Below are 27997 nucleotides of genomic sequence, written 5' to 3'. Positions count from 1 at the left end.
ATCCATCGCAGTGTGAGTTCTGTTTCTCATAGGTGGCATTGCATATTATGGAATATGATTTATCTATATGGATTATTGTATTATTAATTTTCGCATAAGCACATTTTTTCTCATTATATCTCAGTCCAGAGTTATTCCTGTGCTCCTAAAGCAAGGGACAGTAGTGTGGGTCAAAAAAGCTGACAAATCTTGACAAATGGATTATTGTATTGATCTTTAGGTGTCGGATATGACCTAGAAACGCAGATAAGCAAGAGAAACAAGGCAACTTCTAGCTGTAATGCTTTCCAATGCTTTACATATAATTCCAGTAGCATAAATGCTTTGACTTCATCGTAACCCATCTGACAACATCCCCCATCAGCCTGGGGACTGGAGCCTGTCTTCCCTGCTCCTTGAGATTCAGTAGAAGAAATGTATTTGTAGAATGTAAACCAACCAAATAGTAGATTTGTCTGTACCTGTCAAACTAGGATCTGTATAGTTTAATGTAAATAATAAGAAGATGAAATATATATATATGATATGTTTCTTTTTTATTTTCCACATTACATGGGACATTAATTTACTATTTCATCGATTTTAAAGCAACAATGCATTTGAAAGCTCCTAATCATAATGTTAGCACATAACAAATATGAAGTGTATACTATTATTAGTGAGTAATAACTATACTTTATAGCTGTGATTGCAATGACAACCACCTCCCAATGATTACCATGTATTGCTTCTTATGTCTGTGCTACCAAAATAGATAACATTTCCTTACATCTTACTATATATATGTATATATCTTATTATATATCTTACAATCACTAATTTAAGTCTATTACAACAATAAGGGTTGTGGCTGACATACTTTACATGACCTGTTTTTATTAACAAATCACTGATACATACATAAAATATATATATATATATATATATATATATATTCAAATATACTTTTGATCCTTATTTGTTTACTTAGAAATCACCAACATATTACACATACATTCTTGTTGCAGGAAGAGAAAAGTTCTGTATTGTTTCTGTGGAATGTTTAGAATAATTAGTATATTCACAAGTACATATATGTCCTTTATGGCTATTACGAAAGCCTCCGAGGCTCCACGCCAAAAGCAAAGTGATCCTGATAAATCTAGAGTAGGTGGTTAGACTATATTTCTAGGTGTTAGGTGTGCTCCTGGTGAATTGTCGCATTATTTCAATGTATAGGAAGATGCAGAGATGATAAACTGACCTGTCTCATTGGAGATCCAGGAGGAAATCATCATTGTTATAATGACATATCATTTAACCTACTGCTAGAATCTAGTTCTAAGAGGTACAAGCCTTTTCCAATGCAATATCCCCTCCTGCCATAATATGAATAAAATAAATGAATTAATAGAATAGAGTAAAAATAATCAAAATATAATAATAAAAAAAGAGAATTAAATGAAAAGGGAGATTCAAAGAGACAATATTTAAAAAGAGTATAATGTGTGAACAGAGCATTAAATAGGAAGAGTAATCTTCAAAGAACATGTGGTGAGACTGCTGGACCTGAGTGGATGTGCCTATTAATGCAATATCCATCATGGAGATACACATCTCCTTCTTTAAAGTGATATTCTGGGAATCAATTAGATATGCAGATTACATTTCAGAATTTTCCAAATGTTAAACTTCTGGTTGCTTTGCAGTTCATTTGCCTCCACCAAACAGTATTGTGTTTCTTTGTGGTGGGGGTCAGACTTTAAAAATATAATTAATGTGCAGACCTCTCTCTTCTGAGTTATTTGGGAAAGCTGAACACCAGTGAACGGTATGAGTCACGTTTAAAAGATACCAACCGACCATCTGAATTCTGATGACACATTACAGGTAATCTTTCTGGATTGTATTATCCTAACCCTGGACATCATACTGAACCTGCTACAGAATCAGTGTAAGTGAAGGGCTGCCCACTTACTAACAGACCCCATAAAAATAGCATTAATTGGAGGGATTGGACAATAGATTAATAAACTAATGCAGATGTAGAACACATATTACACAAACAAACTTCAGCAATGAACTTATTTTACTACTATTATTATTATTATTATTATTATTATTATTAGTAGTAGTATTAGTATGATTATTATCAGTAGTAGTATTGTTGTTGCAGCAATTTTTGTCATTGTAATGATTATATATTTTATTATTATTGTTCTCCAGGTGTTGCCAGATAAAAATTTACCTTTTTTACACAGCCAAAGCATAATTTAAATTTCTATATTTATAAAATTAGTTTGATTACTATTTTCAATCCTTATTATATACTATTTTCTCCCATAATCGATTTAAATAAAACATACTCTTTTAGATTAATCTAAATAAAATGAAAGACAGATCATGTGAAAACCTTATGATAGTATCACAAATAATATATTTTAATCGTAATTTCTTTAAGGGTTCTTTGGCTTTTGCAACACACACCTAGCTACAAACAGTTAAATGCAAACCAATAGATGCTATAAAGTGGATGTATTTCTTCTTATCAATGAACAAGTAACACGTTAACCATTAAAATGACAACAACTGACACCAGGGGCAAGTAGGAAAGATAATGCCCCTCATTATTAGTTTGCTTTTCCCGTGTGCAGGTACAATTAACCCTTTGGCTATCAGTCCATCAAGAGATGATAATGGATTCAAATACAGCATTAACATGGATAAAGTGCTGTTTATTGCCCAGTATCTTTTGCACTGTACTGTATGCATGGCTGTATTTAATAGGAAATATTTTTATTATCATTATTTGTTTTATATAGCGCCATCATATTCCGCAGCGCTGTACAACGGTCACTTAGTGTTCCCTACAAATTGGATGCTGGGATACTTGTGATAAAAAAAATACTTTTTATTATGCTGTTTCTAGATACATCGTTTAGATCACATCTCCTGTATACAACCTATACACAAAGTGCGTTTTATACAAATTAACAATATATTACCAATTATTATTTCCAGCCAAAAATACCTCCTAATAAAAACATCATTTAAATTTTAATAAACATTTATTCAACTTAATTATGTTATTGTATTCGTTTTTCAAGAATATAATGAACGACATATAGAAAACATGTATGATAATTAAAGCAACGAATAGCATTAGAACTGTTATACATTTTATACTAATTTTTTGTACACATTTTTGAAATCTCCATATGCATACGTAAAATGTTTAGTTTTAATTTTAAATCTTATTAGAAATAAAAGTGGTAATACGAAATTGTTTACTTATTTGGCAATACTAAGCAATACTAAAAATGTATTACATTGATTTATGGCTTAATGTTAACAGTAAGAAAACCATTTCGTTATATAAACACTAAAAATGTATGTAGCATTAATATATAAGACAAGAGAAAGAAACACAATGATGTATAATATGTATACTAATTATGTCTATAACTATAGTATTTATTGTAATTACTGTAATCTATATTGTCTCTATAGATAATATGAAAAACTACATATATATATATATATATATATATATATATATATATATATATATATATATATATATAAAGTCCAAAAATAGTTACCGGCACTCCAACTATTTTTGGACTTTATATTATTTACTGCTGCAGTTATTTGGCACCGGGCAGAAATTTGGCATTTGGAGTGCAATTGTTAATTTTGGACTTTATATATATATATATATATATATATATATATATATATATATATATATATATGCAGCAAATCTTATATATTTTGTTTATATATATATATTTTTTTCTTTGCATTATATACATATATATATATATTTATATATTTATATATTTAAAAACTATTTTGGTAAACTGGTAAATATATCTATATATAAGATTCTCGGATACACTAACCAATATATTAAATTACAATAACTTTATATTAACTACAATATATATATAATGAGAAAACTGTTGTGCTTTTTGTTATGGTATCTTAGTTAATTAGTTATTTGTAGAAATCTACAGGGCAGAGGTAATTAATATTAAATATCCATGATAATAATATCACCTACCTGGTGAGATCAGTTCTCCCTCTTGCTCCCCTCCGTATCACTGTTTTTCTGAGTATTCTCTGTCTGCCGGTGATCAGATCCATGTTAGGATGTTATCATGTTTTCACTATTAACAGATAACGATTTATATTTGTTTTATACACACTCTTAATTTGTCAAAACACTCACTTCACACTGTATCAGATGGGGCTGTGTGTTTCTACCACTTGGTAATTGTAATTGATAAATAAACTGTATTATGACCCCTGCTATTAGCTTTTCAAGTCATTTAGTAACTAATAGCCAACATGAAAGGCTGTTTTTTTTTTGGTGGCGAATTAACATATGTTTGGACATTAACAGAGACACCTTGGAGGGTACTTAGAAAGGCGTTAAACCAATAAATAGGTGCTTCTTCTTCCCAATCCGAATCAGCCTCATAAATGTTATTAAGAGGGGGCTTCGCACTGTGCTGGGGGATAATAGACCCCCTGTCAGGGAAGGTGAGCTTTTGTACTTTCAGTGTTTGATGATCGAAACTAGCAGAGTACAAAGCCCAGGTGAAGGGGGCTTTTCACACATCAAACGGGTACCCTGAGCCCTAGAAGTGCCATTACTGAACAGATCTGTAATCACTGGCATGGGCACATCTACTGCCCCAATGGAATCTCAGGATATTGATATAAGAGGATTACCCCAACAACCAAAGAGATACTCAAATCTGCATATAAAAGCTACAATAAAAGAAACAACACACACACACACACACACACATATATATATATATATATATATATATACACATTCATACATATATGTATACACACACATATATATATATATACATATTCATACATATATTCACACACATATATATATATACATTCATACATATATACACACACACACTCACATATATATATATGATTCATTTGCAATCACTGAGCAGTCTCTCCATTTTCTGAATAATTATCCCATCTCGTCATGCCAGAGCCCATCTGATCTGACTCTCTGTTCATATTCTCCTCCAGATAATCCAATTTAAGGTGCACCTGGTTTGGAAACAGTCTGTAATTAGCAGTAACATTTTAGCTCGGTCTATTGGAAAGCGTGAAATCCCTTCTGCTGAGCTGGAAAGGCACAATATAGAGCCCAGGTATTTGTGCAGGATAATTTGGGTGGAATTTTAACTCTTCATTTGTGTGTGTATGTGTGGGGGGATCCTAATTCAGTGTGTGAAAATATTCTCTTTACGGGGGTTCCTTCTGCAAAGTCATAAACTGATGAAAATAAATAACCAGAGACCCTCTGTGAATCTCTATTCCAAATATGCTCAGCCAGTTCTTGACTCACTTCCACCAAAGGGCTTTTTGTTGCTCATTATTAAGACAAAACAACTACAGCTTTCCTTGAACCAAATTTACACCATTCAATACCATTACTTTTTATCCTCCCAAAAAGTCGAAAATCCAAAAAGTTGATACCTTTTATTGGACCAAAAGAAAAAAATGGAGGGTCACCAATTTCAATAAGAGACCTCTTTAATCACAAATAAAAGGCCTCAATAAAAGGTATTAACTTCAACTAAACCCTAAAATAGCTGGATGCTCCAAACATCTCTCTTTACCAATGGGCCAAGATTGGATATCTATCATATTTACACCCAATTAAACAATTAACACTCAATAATGAGCTAAGTCTGCTCTGAACACTTGGTGTTAATTTGACCCTCAATGAATATGTATATATATATACACGATATATTCATTGAGGTTCAAATATATAACAACTTAAAGGCAATATTATATTATGTCAATCAATATGCCAATATCATGTATGATTCCCTCCCCACAACTACTCAGATATTGATGGGCTTAAGAAGGGAAGGCATGGGGGTATCTACACATTCAAGACTTAAACACCATCTTCTAGATTTCTCAGCCTTGTACTCTGATACATTACACATGTCCCTGTTCCCACAAGTAAGAGTGTTTATGGTGATTTGTTGAAAGAGAACTCCATCCAAAATGACATGGGTAATTGTATATAACCAGAACTAATTACGTGGATCCTAGCTGTTTGGTAACATAACTCTGCAAGGGTTACTCTGTATAACAAGGATTGTGAGAGAAAGTCAGTATTAAATGAACAGCAACATACCAACTGATTGGCTTCATGAGACGATATTGAAATTCATATTTTTTTCTTAGCCATATTGGCAGCAGAGCTCCAGAAAAACCTTTAGATGGTATTATTTAGATATCATCGATTCTTGCATTAATTTAGTTGGCACAGGCATTGCCTTAAAGTGAATTAAGGCTCCCAGCTCCATAACAGAATATGTTTCTTACACCAAAACAGACACTGAGGATAACCATCAGTAAATATGAGTTAGTAACGAATAATGATATTGTAGAGGAGAATTGCTTTGTTAGATAATGTATTACACTCAAAATATATATTGTATACATTTTGCCACAAAGTGTATTTAACGTTGCAATTATATGACATCTGCATCACTGGTGGATGGCTTAATGGCAGTGAATATTGAAGACCTTTGTTGATAGATCTTCATAATTCAGTTGGTTTACAAGATGCTCTGGTGCAATGAAACCTTTAGTTAATAAATCAATAATAAACCCTCTGATTCAGCTCCAGCATTAATTAAATATAATTCAATGAAAGTACTTGAAAATATATACGTATTATATATGAATGTATTTATATGGAGTTTATCAACATTTAAAACTGTAAAATCACAAACTGTCTTTGTTTCAATATTAACATTGTATTAACATTCACACAGGATTCACTTGTTTCATAACCATTGATGCATCTATGTTGATAGCTCCAAATGTAGCACACTTGCTCCAGAATTGTTCTATTTTGCCTTGGTTAACATGGGCCATCTTTTCTTAGTCTGCTTCAACAGTTGCAATTTAAGTAATTCAGCAAAATACCAACACAAACAATGAAATATCATGCAATCTGATCATACTATAAAGGCATTAATTCAAATTGAATTTTGTATTTAAAGACCATGTGAATCTGGTTGCAGTCAAGCTCCAGGACAGGTTTATTTACAATCTTTTAGAAGTGGTAGGCAATGGAGCGACTGAGAAGGTTATGCCACATTAACATCAGACCCAGTCATGTGGTTCTGAGCAAGCATCCAAGCATTATGTGTGGTCCAGCTTCTATCTGGGTCTCTCAGACATACCCAAACTTTGTTTTCAATCCTTATATATATACCAAATGCTAAAGTTGACTTAGTCTACCAGGCATGATAGGACATCCTACCTTCCCTTATCTATAACAGGTGCATGTAAAGTGCTGTGCAAATTGAGACACATTAGATAAAGCAAGAGGTGGCAGATACTGTGTGTTGTGAACCTCTTCCAATAGGACAGTGTTACATGACCTTAAAGAAGAAACCAAAGAACCCTTAGCAGATTTAAAGTTTGGGTCACGTTTTCCGTTTATTTTGCAACAACCCATCAGTACCTGTCTTTTTGTCACATGTCAATTAACATGACTAGGAATGATGTTTCTGATATAACAATATTCAAAATCGGCAATACTAATCACACATATTATGTCACAATCGCACAGACTGAGCTTACAATCTATTAAGATCAACCAGTTTATCTCTCATAAGAAGTACCTGGTACCTGGTATTAAGAAGGTAATTTGGTAACTTGGTTAATATGAAGCAGTATACATTAACACGAATACAATGAAGCAGTATACATTAACACGAATTGTAACAGGTAAGGGAATAATAAAATAAACCTGATTAAGTCCAATTTATTTTGGTCACTCATTTTTCCTAAAAACTTACTGTTAATCACACACTTTTCCAAATTACTCTGGAACCAACGAAACAGCGTGTGAAAGAATTGATGTAACTAAAATAACAAAAATCTTGTGTATCCAGATATTTATAATTACAGAATATGAATTTAGTTAAAATGACACACACACACACACACACACACACACACACACATATATATATATATATATATATATATATATATATATATATATATATATATATATATAGAAAGTCCACATTGTTTTGGATACATGTTTATAGATATACAAACTATTGTTTCTTGGTATTTGTAACATTTATCCAGTAGGTATAATACTTTACAAGTGATCGATTGCTTTTAGTATTTAACAGCAGGCTGGTCGTCATAGCTTGCAGGTCATGGTATAGTATATACAACCTTTTTTATTGCTGGATATAAAGAAGCAGTTTACTATTAATTGGAAAAAACACAAGGCACAATTCGAGAGAGAGAAAGAGAGAGGGGGGGGGGTGTCTATGTTCAACTACTATATAACTACTTTTATATTCAACTGAAAATAAGGATGATTCAGTCCCAAATAAAGTAATGGCAGCTCTTTGGCAGATTGCCTGTTCTTGCTTGCTTTGTTGCCACCCTCTGACTTGTGGAACTTTGAATTGATCTTGTTTTTTTAAGTTGAAATGTTCACGTGATGATTCCACTTGGCACAGTGTGATGTTACATGAGTGTGAGTAATTCCCTCTTCTTGAAGCCATATCTGTACATTCTGGAGAGTAATTAATTTTCATTAAAATATATTGCAACAGATTGCAGCTACCAGGCTAACAGTAGAAACAAAATCACACACACACACACACACACACACATATATATATATATAGATAGATAGATAGATAGATAGATAGATATAGATATATACATATATATATATATATATATATATATACACACACACACACACACACATATATATATATATGTATATATATATGTGTATATATATATATATACATATATATATATGGGGGTATCAATCTCATCACTGACAAGGAGAATAAAGCTCTAAAGACAATATTTTGTTTGGGGGAATAGGAGCCTTTAACTGTTTAATACCCAGAAGATACACATTGATGTGTGAAACTTTACATGCCTTCGCCTGCACTTTAAGCGTTAATTCTAGAGGTCATTGTTTCTTTTATTTCAAAGGGAAAAAAAACTGAATGTTTTTTTCTCGTGCTTTTGATTGATTAAGGCTGTGAATGAGTTCAGTAGTAAGAGTGACAGTCACTTGAATAGCCTTTTGCAAATAAAAGGAGCTCTAGAAAACAGGGCTGCTCTTCTGTGTGTAAGGAAGGCTAGTTCGCTGGCACTTACCATGTTATAAATAAATGCACACTCACAATGGCACCTTATTTAAAGAGAGACAGTCTTTACAACCTTCCTGGCGTCATCTCCTGCTGGGGATCCTCCATCCACTGCCTAAACTCCTCTCCTTTTATTTATCCAGGACTCGGGGCTGAATGCTACTATAAATTCCTTTCAACAAATGCTATGTGAAAATACACCCACTGTGGGAGAAAAAACCCCACTCCTGCCCATCTTCACACTACAGCCAGAAAGAGATCAAGAACATCCAAAAAGCTTATGATCACACGGATTAATAGATATGAGAGGTGTATATGATAAGTGACCCTGTACTCTCGCCCGTGCTGCAGGAAGCAGTAGTACAGGTGCCCTCTGCAGTCAAGGGGTTACATGCCCATTGGACCGACCAAGTAACCTCTTGAAGTTCCTCCTGTCCGGGTAATAGAGAAGACTCTTCATCAGCAGCAGCGGGGAATGCTCGAAGTGACCCTGGAGCAAAGGCCTCGATGTTAATGGATGGGAAGAGAAAGTAAAAGATTCCCACCAATCAGAAGCTTCTTCTCAAGACGGGACAGGCCCCTCGCTGGCCAATAGCAGCCCAGTGCTCCTGATGCAGCCTTGGTTGAAAGAACTAATAAATACTCCAGAGGAGGGCTGCTTCTCATTCTGCATCAACAACAAGCTGCTGTCTCACCTCGGACCCGAGCTGCAGTCTGGGCACCTCCTCACCCCAACTTCTTCTTCACACCCCAGGAGTCTGAGCAGGAGGGGCAGAAAGCTGTTACCCACACAGGGGCAGGGCACTCACTGGACTTGCCCTTACCATAAGGCTGGCAACTGTCTTTGCAAAGGGCTACCTGGATCTAACATTGGGAGATTTTACCCAAAATGACAAGCCTGGCTGGAGCTGTACCAAGAATGATGAGACCAGCTCCTGGACAGAATTACCCACGGAGTGGATTTCCCCTGGAAGGTAAACACTGCATACTGTGCCACTCTGTCTTAACTGGAATAACCTATCTTTCATCCCATCTACTATATATATATATATATATATATATATATATATATATATATATATATATATATATATATATATACAACATAATTTATTAATATATCATTTCTTCAATATCCTTAATAATAAACTTAAAGAAGTAATGTTAGAACAACATATAATAACCCTATTACTGACAATTTTAATTATTTTACGGGATTATGTGATTTACTGTTTAAAATCCTTATATATGACATAAATTTCTTAAGTGCTTGATCGTTAAATTAGTATTAGAATGCTAAGTAAAAAGTAATATTTGCACAATATACAATAACCCTATTACTTTAGGGTTAGGTAACACAATGTCAATATATATATATATATATATATCATAATTGATTTTATTAAGTTTAAGAATTAACTTAGTATTATTACACAAAATACAAAAGTAATTTTCGTACAATATATAATGACCCTATTACTGTTAAAAGGCAATTTAAATTATTTTAGGGTTAGGTAAATCAATGTAAAAAATCCCATATATATATATATATATATATATATATATATATCTATATACATCAATGTGCACATGTATATCTGTATAAACACGTAATTGTAGTCATGTCTCAGACACAGTGCAGAAGGGAAGCCCATTTAATAAATCCCATGAGGTTAGTACATTTTGGATTAGGTAATGATTATTTTATGAAACTGTGAAGACAGGACAGAATACTGTCTGCTCAGCCCATGTCTACTTAATCCAGGAAGGGCCCCTCCACTCTGCCAGTGACAGGCGACTTCTGCACTCCTAGAAATCAGCTTACTACTGATAATGTTATATATTATTATTATATATTATTATAAATATTTAACATGTTATGTTGCAGAGTTGATAATGCAAATTAAAAATAATATTACTACTACTACTACTACTACTACTAATAATAACACTAATTAGAAGTTGTTATATAAAATTGTAACAGGTTTCCATACTTCTTAACAAACTTCTTATCTACTTAATGTTTTTATGCTTTTATGTTTTATTAGTTTGATGAGCAGCAGGCAGTCAATTATGTTTATTTCATTATATATATATACAAATATTTGTTTTTTCATATATCTATATATATATATATATGTATATATATATGTATATATACACACACACACACATATATATATATATATATATATATACATATAAATATAGGTAAAAAATCTTATATATATATATATATATATCGATCTGTATGCTTGTGGTGTTATGATGTAAGCCGATTAACTGTCCACTTGGTGTCTTTTTTAACATACAGTGTCCACTCCTTTAGGCCAAGGCAGGGTGAATCAGCTCGGCGGGGTGTTCATCAATGGCCGGCCGCTACCTAATCACATTAGGCATAAGATAGTAGAGATGGCCCATCACGGCATCAGACCCTGCGTGATCTCTCGCCAGCTCAGGGTGTCCCACGGGTGCGTGTCCAAGATCCTGTGCAGGTACCAGGAGACCGGCTCCATCAGGCCCGGGGCCATCGGGGGCAGCAAGCCCAAGGTGAGGCACATGGCATACCTCAATGTATATAACTTTATATAGAAACATACGATACATGGATCGATGGAGACATTTTATGTATGCCGCTGGCAAAATATGTATAGTTACATTTACTACAAACAGAAATTCTGATTAATATTTAATATTTTCTATATTAATCGATATTTATTGATGCAATGCCTAGGGCTGATTTCTCCCGAATTTGCCACTTCAGGTCCAAACTTAACAGTTGTCTGACCCAAGTGTGCCTGGAGATCTGTAACAACTGGGCAATAATTACATCTCAGAGTTTGGTTTATAACAAGAGAAAATTAATGACAAGATTCCAGGACAAACAAATGGCATTTTTCAGACCGACACTGGCCCCATTTCACATTCTGAAATACCTTAATTACCCCAATCTCCCCAACAAGGAAATGCATTTCACCTGAACTAAAACTACCCTTTTTTTATTTTCCTGTTTATTGTACTGTACTATGTACACTATATTATTTTATATTGTATTATTTAATATATTTCTCAAATAATACCAAATATGGCATTTTATTATTATGTATAAGCATAGACACTTATTTCTTCTTTCTTAAATTAACTGTTCGTAACGACGTTCATATAAGTAGTTAAACTGTATTATTTTATTTAAAAACTGTAAATACCTGTAGAGTGTATGTGGAAAAAATGGCATCTTCGTTTTTTTAAAAATATTATTATAAAACTATTATTATTTATATTATTATTATTTATTTTCGTACATACACACACAGATAAATACATATATAATATTTCTAGCTGTAAAAGGTTCTCCATACATCCTCCAGGCACTCTTGTCAAACAAAATATTTTTTTGTACAGAACCCTTTTCAAATTCATTCCAAAGTACAGAATATTTTTTCTACTTCTGGTATTTCAAGTAACTCGATCACTGAGATTTAAAAAAAAAAAAATTCTAACAAAGAAAGAAAAAACCTAAACAAATGAAAAGTGATACTTAGTTTTTTTGCCTAAGAATTATGTTTTAAGTCCCCAAAATGAAGTGCTAGCAGTGTTCCTTTGTAATTGTATCTATAAAAAAAAAGCAAAATAATTTGTGGAATAATTGTATTTTATTTGCATTTTAAAGCAGGTGACCACTCCAGATGTGGAAAAAAAGATTGAAGAGTATAAAAGAGACAACCCTGGTATGTTCAGTTGGGAAATTCGAGATAAATTACTTAAGGACGGAGTATGTGATCGAAATACTGTTCCTTCAGGTACTACATCCATTAATGCTGATAATACAAACCATCCATCTCTATTACACCAGGCACATCACTTAGGCAATAAAAACTATTGATTGCTTCTCTGTGGAGACACTCTTCTCCCGTGGAGCCATCTCAGGCAATGAAATATTAATCACAGTCTGCATTATTGCATGTGGAATATTATTAACCCCATTTAGGTACCCCCCTATCTCCTTGAGGACCAAGCCAAACCTTAAAGTGCTTTTACAGCCATTGAGCATTTTTAAACCAATTAATAACACTGAACGGTCAATTCATACAGAAATTATAAGGAAATAAATATTTCATGATTGTCTTGATGTTTTAAATGCATTCTGTTTATATATATATATATATATATATATATATATATATATATATATATTTTTTTTTTAAAAACATTATTTTAATGTTCGGGAGTATAGAAATAATTAAAGTTATACTTTTAGATTATTGCGCTTTTATTAATGCATGATTTAATATTTTGATATTTATGTATATATAATTTTTATATACAAGTAATAATTTTTTTCAGCTAATTCAAAGAGAAATGTATTGTGCTTAATTTTGTAATTACGTAAAAAAAAACTACTGGATTACAATATTTGAAGTTTTTCTATAAGGCAGAAAACATGAAATATATAGTAAATCTATTTTTCCTGTTTATTACGGTTTTTTAAATATATATATATATATATATATTTAATTTTTTACCGCTATTAATTAAGAAATGCGGTACACACGGATTGTATGCAGAGAATATTTCTTAATACCCTTGTACTTGTCATGTCATCTACTTCTAGTGAGCTCCATTAGTCGTATCTTGAGAACCAAGTTTGGAAAAGGGGGAGAGGAGGATGTAGAAATGGAAAGAAAGGAACAGGAAGAACACGAAAAGAGGGCGAAACACAGCATTGACGGGATCCTCAGAGAGAGAGGTACAGTGCTGGCACTTCTTATTCTGCTATCGCTGCTCCTAGCGATCATTCCTATGGCTCTGATCTCTGAGTGTAATAATATATACTGTTTATATATATATATATATATATATATACTGTACCAGTACTTTTATTAATATACTGACATACTGATATTCATTTTTCTGATTCCAAACATCAGGCATCAATGGAATACTACGTTGATTTAGATAGTCAATGTATTAAATTAATGCACGTAAATTGTGAGCTTTAAGTGAATCAGTTCATTATTGAATTATTTGGTGTCATTTTGTTTAATTGCTGTTTTCTGTTGGTAAAAGTTACAAAATATATACCGGTAGGCGTCTAGAAGTGGTGGTTGATTAGAAGGGTAACTGTGACGTTTATTTTAAAAGGAGCTAATGCAGGGTCATTGTGTAGTTTGCGTATTATTGTTAAGTCACAATCGTTTATTCTTTCGTTTCAAAAATGATTTAACATGCTTAATGTGAGAAAGGAGAGAATGAGAAATAGAGCTAGGAGAGAGAGATAGAGAGAGGAGAGAGAGAAAGAAAAGAGAGAAAGTAAGAAGGAGAAAAAAGAATGAAATAAATAAATAAATGGTAATAAAGATAATAAAGTATACACTTTCGTTTCAGTAGGTTGCTCGCAGACAGAACATACTGTATGATTATTGCGGGTCCTATATATATATATATATATATATATATATATATATATATATATATATATATATATATGTATATATATATATATATAGATATATAGTTATATGGATATAAAGATATACCGGTATATAATGAGCACATCGCTGACTCCCGAGGTGTTTGCGGGTGTAATTGTTGGTAAATGTGTAACTAAGGTGTCAGCTCAATTGTTCCATTTGCACATATTAGCAGAGATCAAAGGGGCTCTATTTCTCCATTTACCTCTTTAGGGACCTGTGTATTGTTATGCAGCCTCTCGTCTGATTGCAGGAGCAGATAGTGGGGTAGGAGGGGGAAGTTGGGGGGGGGGTTGAGGAAAAAGAAACTTTGCAGAGTCTTAAAGATTAGTTTTAGACTTGAATGGGAAACCGCAGGAGTCCCCAATTCGGTTTGGTGAAGGACTGCAGGAAATACATAACCTCACTGATTTCCTCTAGAAGTGATATTAAATATATCTGAAATTATCATCTGACCCCCCTGTTAACCCAACCAATTCCTGCCCTCATTCTTTATATTAAGAAAAGTTCACATGACTTATTAACCCCTTCAGTGCGTTGGCAACTCCTGTAGCACCGAGGCAGCTTATATTGAAATGATATACTTCCTAGAAAATATACAAACTTATTTCAGCTGTTTTAAGGGCTTTGATAATAATTCGATTCCAACAGAAACATTTGTCCTGGAGTAAATTGGAAACAGGAGTTCTCTATTTCCCATCGTATTTTAATGGGATATTTCAGTAAACTAAGTTTTATAAAGTTTTTTTTCGGATGACCAAATATTATTATTATTATTATTATTACAATAATAATTGTTTATTATAACAATAATAATTGTTTATATGGCAACATAATATTTCGTAGCGCTGTGCAAAACTAGAAGAATAATATATAATATTTTAAGAACTACAATTCTAGAACCGTAAACATAAACAGCTTCTGTCTGTTCTTCTCTGAGGTTTACAGGGGGCCGAAACGTGGATTAGGGAATAGAAATGCTTCTATGTTAATATTATATGTTTTATCGGGAAGTTTTAACGAAGTTATAGAAGTATTTGAGCGTATTATTTGCGAGCGTTGTATATAACAATATAATTTTATATTCACTGAGTTCCAATTGTTATTAATTAGTGATAAATAATTCAGATTACTTAATGATTGATTCTATGGATGACAGGGAGGGTGTAGAATCCTCTCTAAAATTTGGTGACCCTGCATTTTCGTGTAGATTAATCTCGTGGATTTGTTACCTGGACCCATTTATGATTCTTGAACCCATAAACCACTAGAGATTTATTCAGTTTATCACATATGTGTTTATGGGATTTCTGCTGGTCAGTATAGTATTTTTTTTTTTTTAAATGATTTTATTTTACTTTTTTTGCTGTAGGCTTGTTATTTTTTTGGTTCTTACTCCACAATGATAGTGAATTCTCCTACACTGCCTCTGTAATAGTGTTTTTCCAATCTAAGAGCACCCAGGGCTGGGAGATGGGCTTCATAAAAAATAATGATTAGGACTGTGACTCCAGCAGGGTCTCCCCATAGGCATTAGAAGAGACAGAAAGTACCAAATGAGCTGGTCAAACATTTGTACAACTTTTCCAACGATGACAAAGGAGCCTCTCCACACACAATCTACACTTGGAGATGAACTTGATGGACAAAGGGAGGAGAGTCCATTGAAACTCACACTTTAGCTCTGCTCAGACAAAGCTTCAGCTAGGAGCAGCTTGGGGTGGACAAAAGAAGGTCTGCCTTTTATTTAATTCCTCTAGAAAAGAGTGAGAAAACAGCCTTACAAAAGCCCCAGAAAAGACATTATGGGCTTGCAATGAGGGATGAATAATTCAATAGCCGATGCTAGTGAGAGTTTTATGGACTCCACTGTGGAGAAAAAGGGGACATTCTCACCTACAAAATGTCCCTCTTTGCAGAGCCATTGATTGCAATGCAGTATAGGGGCTACTTGTTCTTTTAACCTTTGAAGTGCCACAGATGTGTGTGCATACTATAAGAATACGCCTCACCCCTGAATTGTTTACAGGTGTCTTTGCAGCTGAAGGGTTAACCTCCATTCCTATAACGAACCCGTGATAGTTATATGATGTTTAATATTAATTATTATTTTTATTACGATCTTTTAATGATTAATTGAATTATTAAAGATGCAATTAGTGCTGAGAAAATTACACAATAATATGTGTTATCCGCATTAAAGATTATAATGTTAATAATAAAAACACACATCCCTGATAAATAATAGAAATAAAATACATTTCACAATGGCCTGTATAGGAAATAAGTTGGGTATATATACATTTTGTCCGAAGACATAATAATATAACACACACATATCTACTTTCCTATAAATGCTTTGCTGTAGGATATATATAATACAGTAAATGATCATATGTATAAAGGCAGAAGCAAAATAGCTGGCCAATGTCTTCAGACAAATGGATATTATTAAGGAATGGCTAAGGAACAAGTTTCTGTTTTTGATTGCAGCCCCAACTGCAGAGAAAGAGAAATCTTTCCAAAGCCTGCATAATAAATGCCACCAGCTCTGCTGGAAAACCGTACAATGTTTAAATTCTCCTACTGCCTAAAAGGCATATTAACCCTTTTTGTCAGGTTGGACCTAGAGACATATGCTTGTCCTATGACCTGCTATAAGTCTTGCTTACTCTGGCTATCTGTGTCCCCACTGCTCAATGGTCTATATAGGATGGTTGTATATGATAGTGGTATGTCTAATGGGGTTTATTGCACCAGAAGTCAGGGAGAGGAAATAATTCCCTGCTATGTTATGGTAATATTTTCAGCACCTAATTAGCTTCTGGTTTCCAGTGAGTGGCTATAAGGACAATACTTCATTTATTTTTCACAATGTTATCAACTTGTTCTGGTGATGAACTATGATTAATCCTAATCCTAAACTGCACTAGGGATGCCTCTGGCAAAATGTATCAGGATTATTACTGATCCCATTCTAGACACGTTATTATTTTACTAAGAACTCCCAATCACAGGTTCACAGGACAACCAGTTCTTGCAGCAATCAACAATTAAATAAGTAATGCTTTTGGCAAATTGTTCCCTTTTTGTAATCTTTCTATGAAATTAATTGAATTGAAAAGCCCAAAAGCCAATAAGTGAATTTTTAAAAACCAGATTCAGTTGTCTTTAATTCATAGGATGCAGCAGTAATTCGGTGATCTGGCTATTTAGTGATCTTTTTTGTTTGTCTGTTTTGATTTTGAAGGTTGCATCACACTATTAGTAATATTAATAGCACTGAAACATCTAAATCTGTTTGTTATTTGGGGGCTTTACACCCCATAGGGATCCTGCCTAGTGCCCACCACTTAACTGAGAATATCTTTTTTCATTAACTGTCCACTCTGTAGGCTTTGAAGAAAAACTTGGGTGATGTAAATATCTCCGACCTGCTCAGTGTGATATTTACAGCCCTTGTGAGTGTATTATGGAGCTGCCAGCTGAATGCCCCTCTCTGTTCCCCCATGCAGAGTAAAACTGGCCCCCAGGCGGCGTCACAATGCATTTGTCCCAAGTCAGGCGCTTTACCCCAATAGGCTCTGTGCAAACTCTTCCCAAACTCAGAGCTCTTGTAGGCAGATTAAATTGGCTCCTTTCTTCCTTTCTCACTTTCATCTTGAACTATACCCGCCCTCTATGGCCCCAGGCAAACATTCGTGAAATTTCTGCAGCCTCCCTTTATTCTTTTTTTTATTATTATTTAACCCCTTCTCATCCATTAGAGTCACTTTGATTGCACAATGTCCACAAGATCTATTTGCTGACAGTGTATAGGTTGCACTAGCAAAGTTAACCCTTCATGTATTCGTTTGAAATGATATGCTAGAGCCCATGAGATATGTTGGACCAAATATACCGTACTTTATATTGTAGGTTATGCAGTCCAGGCCCTAAACACGAGAGCAGGATGATCTTTAAAACTCTGACTCTTGTGTACTGCAATTCTCAGTATTCTCAGCCAGGCTAAGTTAAAGTCTATAACTATTTGAGTTCCATTCCCTGAATATGGGGAACGGTTTAGACACATTAAGAAATGTAGAAAAACCAGCATAATCAGACGAGATAAATATAACTGTTTTGAAAACAAAAAGGCATCAGTGGCAGCTTTGTGCCTAGTGGCTGCTTTTAGCCTGGGCATTTTTGCATGATGTGGTCATAGGGTGACGACAGACCAAAGCTGTGTACAGGACACGCGACAGTCAAGCCATAGCTTAAATATTTAGCTGCCACCTGACAATCAGTCACTTGTTCCCTGGCTTTGATGTGTCTGCCCTGAGATGAGCTCAGTCTTGTGCAGGGTTGATGGTTATCATGAAACAGGTCACTGAAGACAACGATATTATACATGTGCAACAATTTAATTATTATCAGCAGCTTAATCATTACCCCCATTGCCAGTTTAGTGTAAACTATTGCCAGTTTAGTGTAAACGGTTTAGTGTAAACTATTGATTAATTCATCCATATACTTATATAGTTCTTATCTGGGCAAAGTAAAAGTTAGGGAGGTATACTGCAGTCCAAAGCAAGAGGAGAGCCACAATTTATTTATCCCTGGTGAACTGCAAAAGATCTATTACCGAATATTTAAACGGCTTTAAATCCTTTACTGGAAAGTTTAAATACACTCAAAACAGTCATTATATTTAGTCTGATTTACTCCAGCCTATCTATCCAGTATATATATATTTATATATATATATATATATATATATATATATATATATATATATATATATATACCTGTATATAAGAGGGTGTGTGTGTGTGTGACGCACAATGACTACTCGCTAACGTATGTGTTCTAATATATATTAATATTATATTAATAATATAATAATATAATTTTATAAAATGATAGCATAGTTAATAGGGTTTTGTCGCACAACTGTCGATAGTTATCTGCTTATGGCAGTAATATGTAAAGACTCAATTTCCCCGAATATAATTTCTGCTATTTATTAAACATCTCTGAAGCGCAAAAGAGATAACGGGCGTAAAATAGTGCCACGGTGCAAAGGCAAGATTTAAGGAGAAACATGTATTTTTCTTTTAAAAATACGTCTAAATTCTTTTTTTTGTTATTTCACATTTGTGCCAAACGAAATGCAATTTTAAATGGTTTAAACATAGAAAACTTTGTTGAAATAGCGATCCCTGATACCAGAAAACGATGTAATCGCGCGTATACGGGAAAGTGCAATTTCGGACAATATAAATAGTGATCTACACTTCAAATTTCATAATTAATAATATAACTAACATCATTGAAAAAGTGCAAGAATTTACTAAATGACAGAGGATTCCTGAAATAATAAAGTATTAATTTGTATATTTGTACATAATATATATACAGCAGCCATAACAGGTACATTACAAACGTCTTCTGAAAGGGAAAGCACAATTAGAACATTATTATAACATTTAATCTGTCAGTACTAATTATTGGTATTTTATGGTTTATATTTTGGTAACTTAAACTGGGTGCAGTTTTTTTGGATAGATCTACTAGTATATTATGTTAGAAATCCTACCTATACGAATGACCCTGTAGAGTTAATGCCAAACACATTATTCAATGTAAAATAAATTGTATTTTATAAAATATCAGAGTCAGGATAAAACCAATTAAACTTCTAAACACAAGCTTTCAGGATTAATTATAAACTGGTTAGACACATGGCTGCATCGGTTCTATAATTGATTATAGCCGCATTATGACACATTCCTACAAACAGGTTAAAATTAATTGTGCATCAGTTCCTAAATGCCCCCTATAGAGAAATGACAATTGGCTGCAGATGATACCACCAAACCTATATAAAAAGCTGTCATTCTTTAACACTGTTGGCTACACCACAGGAAAGCATAATTATTTCATGATTTGTAGCCTTCTTCTTTCATTAAGTGCCGCAAAAGCATGCCTTTGAAGATCGCTGGTAACTGAAGGGTTAATTGTGCCATTCAGGTTTCTGGTAAATAGCAAAGTGTGAAATAAAAGATTATGTTTAACAGCTTGAGAAGATATTGCAATTACCCCCATATAGCACCCCCTCCAGGAAGTCAGTGCTCAAGGCTCAGTGGCAGGAACCCCCTCCCAGTAGACTCTCCATAAGTGCCCTGGGCTGGGGAAATGGAGCAGAACTGCAATCTGCTCTCTGCTTCATTTAAAAAGAAATGGAGTGAATCCTTGAGACCTATATCTCAGGCCCTGAGTACCTGTCACTTTCAGTCCTTACTGGATTATTATTATAAATAGTATTGGTATTATTATAGGTATTATTTTTGGTATTATTATTATTATTACCTTTTATTTATATAGCAGCTTCTTACACTACAGTACTTTCATTCATAAAGAGGGCATGACAAACAAGAACTGAAAGACTAAGACAATAGATACATATTATTGTTATTATTCCCAGAGGCTCTTAAGGTTAGTTGGAGACTCCAATTCCCAGCAAGCCGGACCAGTGATCCTATGTATAGATTTAGTCACCAAGTGGGCCCTTGCTTTAGCATACCCAAGTGCTCTAGCCCAGAGGAGGAATGGTAGGGTTCAACACAGAACTAAAATTGTTATAGGATAACACAAGAAATATTCTATTTTTAGTTATGGTCACTCCAATAAAATTATTTATTTTGGAATAGTATTAAAATTCAATTATGAGTATGTTTACAGAACTGGCAACAATAAAAAAAAAATACTTGGGGTCACTCTATAAAGACCCTGAGAGTTAAACGCACTTTTGCCCTAACAAATTATGATTTGGCTCCATGTTGGTCCTGTAAAGCAAATTGTCGCATGTATGATATGTCATCATCACTTGAATGTTCCACAATACCTCCCAGAATTAGCACAACACTAGAGATGTCTTATAGTTTATTCTTCTAAGATAATAATGAATGTATCCTTCCAACCAATGACTAGCCTACATTCTACTTACATAGAATATGTAATAGCTCGATCTATCCTTGTACCACAATGGGGTTTATTCACTAAAGGGGAGTTATCAGGAGAGTTTTGGTTTCAATTCTCTTCATTCACTATATATTACAAGGGACATCACTAGCATGTTTCTACAGTATAAAGGGCTGAGCTGGCCCTGTATAATGTATAATTCAATGGAAGAGGAGACTTTGATGAAATCTCACTAATCTAACTATACAATATCCAGACCCAACCAGGCTCTTCCTGCAGCAGAAGCTCTCAGGGGTTGGACCTTCATAATGTATAGTGTACTCAAGGAGCTGAGAGCACAGCTTTCCCTTTAATGAATAGACCCCCTAAACAGAACAGTAGAATTAATCTAAACACACATTTTAACAGTGCAAATGAAAGAGTTGACCTTATTTTACCAAACCTTTGATCAGATTAGATACTCACTGTTCTGATTGGGATTTCAATGTTAGTGTGACAGTAGATATTTTTAAATGTATGAAAAATAGGCAAGTGCTTATGGTTGCTCTTTTAGTTTTTTTTTACCACCTAATCTCTGTGGCTTGCTTAACATTTGTTTTACAACTAGGCATTAAAATGTGAAAAGGATGTTTTAAAGTTTTGCTGGCCAAATATTGATTAAGTAGTTGTTTGTTGATGCTTTTGTCACCACTCAAAAGGGCAGCGGCTTTGCCTCTTGTGTTTTAGTTGCTTTTGTTATTGGTTCTTAATGAGATCAAAGGGAGATCATTTCAATGTATCTGACTTGGAAAATCCTATTTGACCACTAAACCCTATTGTAGATTTTTGGCTGATCTTGGGGTTGTCTGTAAGTAGATCCTGGTTAATTATGCTCTCATTATGCTCTCCATGGTGAAATTATTTTGTCAAAAGGAATATTTGATTTCATTTATAACAATGCTGTAGAATTGTATCCCCCATGTGAAAGAATTACTTTTCCCCAAAAAACATTTGTTTGAGACTTATTAATATTTTCCCCATTTCTTTGGTTAATTAGTTGTTATAATTCTGTAGTTTGGATTTGCTGATATCTATATTATGGATTTATTATATATATTTTTTAAATTAACAAACATGGATATTTAATGATTTGAAGTCATTGTACCTATAGCTGTACTGATGTGATAATGTTTGCTCCTGAAAACACATTGCCGCTTTAATCTCTCTGTGTTGTTGATATTCAGAGTAGATTGTATTATATAAGGAGTCTCTGTGTTGCAAGTACTGTGACCTTTTTTGTTCTTTATATCTCTATTGCACTTTTTGTTGCAGACCCTATTATCTGTTTATTAACCTATGTTTGATATGGGAGCACAGGATGTAGTCATGTACAATAAGATAAGTAGATAGCAGTGATCTGACCAATTACCCACTTTAAATGGCATCACTGTTTTAACAGTCTTGTATAAACAAACAATGACCTTTGATGGATTTCTGCACATAAATAGGTAGGGCAGATATAAGGCCAGGTTATATTACGCTTGTACCAGAAGACATCTAAAAGTAAAATACATAGCAATATTTTGCTACTTGTATCCTTTAAAAAATACATTTAAAGCATGCATTTTATACTGTAAACTAGGCCAGTACTTCCAGTTCTTAACCCAGCCACATATCATTTTAACTGATTATTTGAACCATATATTTGTAATGTCATACACCTATCATAATGGATCGGTAAGGGTACCGTCTGGCTTTTTCTACTGGATAAATAGACCTATCAACATAAACTCATTTAGACCATGAGCTGGTCAGCCTGTAGGACTTCAATCCCATTTTCTGATGAAGGATCCTTTTCCATTTAGATACAAGGAGCTGTCTCCTGTTCAGTCTACCATGACTACATATTGCTACATGACTAAGTAACAAATGTGTTATTGATAAATCTGAAATATTAAGCAAATTAGCAACAAATAGGTGCAGTTTCCATGGAGCAGACTTTTAACCACAGAACTGTTTTCTGTGCATTTCTGATGGTTATGGCTGTCTCTGTATGGCTGTTTGTTCTTGATGATGACATCATTATGTCAAATACACTTTTGTTTGTAAATCCTCACCAAATAACATGTTCATGAATGTTTTCAGACATTTATTTTTCTGCAAAGACATTTCTCTCCAACTGTAGTTCTTGAACTAGAAACCCATATTCCAAAGAGAGAGGCATCTTTTGATCCTCGTGCTACAGGTGAGCTACCTGTTGGCTGCCTAAACTGTATAGGGAAGAATACCAGCTTTTGAGAAATACCCAAGGCTCAAAACACATGCGAGTCCATGTGTCATAGAACATATGAAAGCTGCAGGAAGCCCATGTTAAAGCGAACAGAAGCCAAAGGCATTCTTCATGTGCATGTCATTACTGGGAATTCCTGTCTGCAGTGGGTGCAATATACACTGGGATTCTGTGGGAAGGGAGGCTATTTGATATGTCTGAAATTTCTGAATGTACTCCTTTGTGGTACAGCAGGGGGTGAAAGGAGGAGCTACCGTTTTACTGACTGTAACACGCCGATGTATTGTCATTTAGAAAGATTTATATATTCTTTGTTGGGAAGCTGTCTTAGGAAAAGCCCATCTTTTGTTTCTATCTTAAAAAAGTCTAGTTTGTGTATTATTTAAATGTTTTATTTCAGTTTGAAGCTCCCCTATCCCATTTTAATAGTTTTAACGGAATAATAATTAAATGAATATTTATTCACTGACAAATAAAACAGTTTTTATGTTTATTTGTAAACTGTAGGCTGATCTTGAGGCATAAAATGCTGCATTAAAATCAGGTCTTTGGATTCTCTTAAACATGGCCATCTGGTCACCCTAGTATTCAATGCCCCAGCACCGAACTCTTCATTTATACAACTATAATCTCATGATATAATTGAAAACATTCTGGAAAAGAAAACAGGTATTGTGGAAAGAGCCACTTTCTTTTTGTAGCATGCTATCTGACACACATACACACACATATAAATATATATATATATATATATATATATATATATATATATATATATATATATATATATATATATATATAGTTCATCTTACACATTCTGAGAAAAAGGAAAGCGATTGCATTTGATGTTTTTCTTGTATATATAGATAAATACCCAGAACCTAATTGCAGGAATCTTTACATTACGTTAGATTCGTCTTTTGGGGCATAATTTCCTGTAAAGATTAACTATTATAGCCATAGAATCAGAATAATGACGTTTTTGTATTTGTTATAATTGTATTTAATCAATGGAAATGTGCATTAGGCTGGATTGTGAATTCAAACTTAACAATCTTCCCCCTTCATTATTATTATTATACTACGTGAACAGACACATGTAAGAAAAAATCATGTGGTCAAAGCTCTGGGAAATTACCATCTACTGATTTACAAAGTAAACTGTAGTAATTAGATGGATAGTCTTAATGATCTCTTAGGAGTTTTGATGTCATTCCCAATTAGTGGTAATGAGTTGTTATTGGGGCCCTCTGCCTTCGGTAATATAAGTCTATAAGCGTGTTAAGGGAAGACAGAAATTGTTTCTGTCTGCTGGAAGGTGAGAGACGGCACATACGACATGGCTGAATTTCTTATCATTCCCATACTGTGCAATCCCCAATGTCTGTTAGAAACTCTGGTCATCCTTGAATTTAAAAGCTGGAGAATATGGGCATAAATATTGGCTTGATATATATAGAGATAGAAGTCATCTACCAAGAACTGGCTTTGTATAAAACTTGATATGTAATAATAGTAATAATAATAATAATAATAATAATGAGAGGCCTTCAATTTGCATTTCTTTAGGTAATCTGGTGCTATTTTCTAGCAAAGAGTTGTTGCATTTTTGGAAGGCCTCCTTATTGACTCATAGATCAATCTGGACCCAATCATGCTATTTGATGTGGCTCTGATTCATAATTCCAATATGACGTACATCCTGGACATTCTTGATGTCACAGCTTCAGTAAATATGTGTCACCCGGGAAAAATGGGATTATGTACGTATTTCAAAAGCTTCAATTTGTATCTTCATACTGAGACAATCAAAGTTAGGTCCATGAATAACCAGCTGGTACTTAATGTATGGGGGCCGAATCACAGTGATTACAGGAAAAAAAGGAGGAAAATCAAAGATGGCGACAGCACCAATTTAATTTTCTCATACAAGATTCCAGCTAAGACATGCAAATAAAATCAATACAGAGCAAATAACTTCCATCAGAACTTTAGACAAAAACCTCTCTTCAATGGCTTTATGCATAAACCAAAATGTCATTTGGCACTCTCGGCCCCGACTGTTTTCGGAATAATTTGCCAGGATGCTTAGTCCCGTTAAAGCAGAAAAAGATGAGTTTTTTTTTCTTAATAGCAAAATAAAACAGGCTAAATAAAAATATGATGCACACACACACAAAGGAAAACACATGTCTTTGGTTAAAATATGCAAACGCTGCTTATGTCTGGGCACAGTTTCCATTGTAAAATAGAACACAAATACTCCAGTGGAATTCTGTATGGTAAGTGAGGCTACGTACCGACCCATCCGCTGTTAGAGGTCTTACCAGCCGAGGCAGACTCCCCTACCCCCTTTCAGCAAAGACGTGGTTACAGAACAAAGAATTTGTTGGATGCAAACATACCATCTCTACAATTAAATCCCTCCGTCCTGATTAAAAGAGAGATGCTGCCATTAACTAGCTATGTTTGTGTAGTTTAAAGAGAATGTAGGAAAATTAGCTCTGACATGAACCATTCATAGCGGCTCAGAACGAGAAAAAAAAAAGCCTGATTGGACATTATGATATATATTTAAAAAAAATGGTGCCCATGGAACAAACTGTACAGAGAGACAGAGTCTGTTTATGGAGCATTCTTCTTTTCTAATTACTATTAAAACATTCTTGGAATGGACAGTATTATGGTATATATATGGTCAGGGAAATATTTTTAACCATGTACTACCTAATGTTTTGAAAAGTTATATCCTTCTGATGTGTTTATCACTGTACTGTATATGTTCTAAATGAATGAGAATGTTAGTAAAATAGAAACTTTCCTATATATATATATATATATATATATATATATATATATATATATATATACAGTACACACACACACATATATATATATATATATATAAACACACACATATATATATATATATATATATATATATAAAACTTAATATTGCCTTTTGAATATACCTAATTCAGAGTGATTTGGTGTATGAGCCAGTTCCGCCATTGCTGTGCCATAAAGTTACAACCCTATAGCTGTCTTACCTCTCTGGCCAGGATGCATGAGGGCATCACGTAACACTCCTGGCAAGGATTAGGGTACTGCGTCTTTAAATATGTATTATAATATTTTATTAGTATTACATTCTGTAAACATGTAGTAGTGACTCTTGTGAATGAGGTGAGTGTTGAATTATCTGTTTAGGTGCTGAAGGAAAAGTTACCTCTGTTGCAGGCTTATGTTAATGCATTAGGGCCTTCCCATCGCAAACATCTATGATATAGGTGTCCAAGAAAGAACAAAAGTGACTTTTCAAGACTCATCTGCCATGACATACTTAATTTATTACTATTATTTATTGTTTTATATATATAGCGCCATCACACAGAGCTATATCTCTCTCTTGGTATTATTATTATTATTTTTTAATAATATTTTTTATTGTTCAAAGGTAAAAAAACTTTGTAGGATACATCATACAGTAGAACATCACCATTCCCTATCATGGTGTTATTATGACTATATATATTTGCAGAGCAGTACATCTGAGCCACTCTATCTGGTCTAAATAAATGGAGACAACAGTTGTTTAGGAAACAATTTGTTTCTTAAATCCAGAAAATGATCAGTAATAGTTACGTCGCCTCAAGGAAGGAAAGATTATAAAGAAAGAAAAAGAAGCTTACCTTTTTCTTTAAACAGTAGAAAAATTATCTTGACTAATTTCACGTGTCCAGAGGCAGTTAATGTCAGGCTCATTTTCAGATGATAGTAGGAACATCTGAAAATGAAAATCGGCAGTGGGGCCCCATTGAGTGTTAGCACATGGCAAGGTTGACCACAGATCCACTACTATGATTTTTAAAGTGCAGAATCCATGTTGTTTCATCTCTGTTTAGTATGACGTATGCATCGCTTCATGCTCCGTCTGTACTTTAATAATTAAGCATTGATAATTACACATAAATAGACGCCCATGTTTGTAATGGTGAAACAATCTATTGCTTCATAGTATTTTTCCTTTTAATGAAGGGAAATCTAGAATGACAGTGGAGTTATCATGGTGATTTATCACCCAACAG

At 33.8% G+C, this 27997-nt stretch overlaps 1 protein-coding gene across 4 annotated transcripts in view; it reads left to right on the top strand.

Annotated features, from left to right (window-relative positions):
- The first annotated feature begins 9880 nt into the window (after positions 1-9880).
- PAX3 (paired box 3) overlaps positions 9881-27997 on the top strand; it is a 43669-nt gene continuing 25552 nt past the window's right edge. The window contains exons 1-4 of one of the 4 annotated variants that reach the window (XM_053459264.1): positions 9881-10180; positions 11521-11756; positions 12880-12934; positions 13819-13953. In XM_053459264.1, the coding sequence (XP_053315239.1) occupies positions 10096-10180; positions 11521-11756; positions 12880-12934; positions 13819-13953 (511 nt within the window). In that variant the 5' untranslated portion in view covers positions 9881-10095. Of the gene's footprint in view, positions 10181-11520; positions 11757-12876; positions 13007-13818; positions 13954-27997 lie in introns of all 4 variants that reach the window. The other 3 variants (XM_053459262.1, XM_053459263.1, XM_053459261.1) reach the window with 3 other exon arrangements.

Source organism: Spea bombifrons, chromosome 3, assembly GCF_027358695.1.
Source record: "Spea bombifrons isolate aSpeBom1 chromosome 3, aSpeBom1.2.pri, whole genome shotgun sequence".
In the NCBI taxonomy this organism is placed as follows: Eukaryota; Metazoa; Chordata; class Amphibia; order Anura; family Pelobatidae; genus Spea; species Spea bombifrons.
Note: the sequence above shows the minus strand (reverse complement) of the source record. Positions and strands in the feature narration are given on the sequence as shown.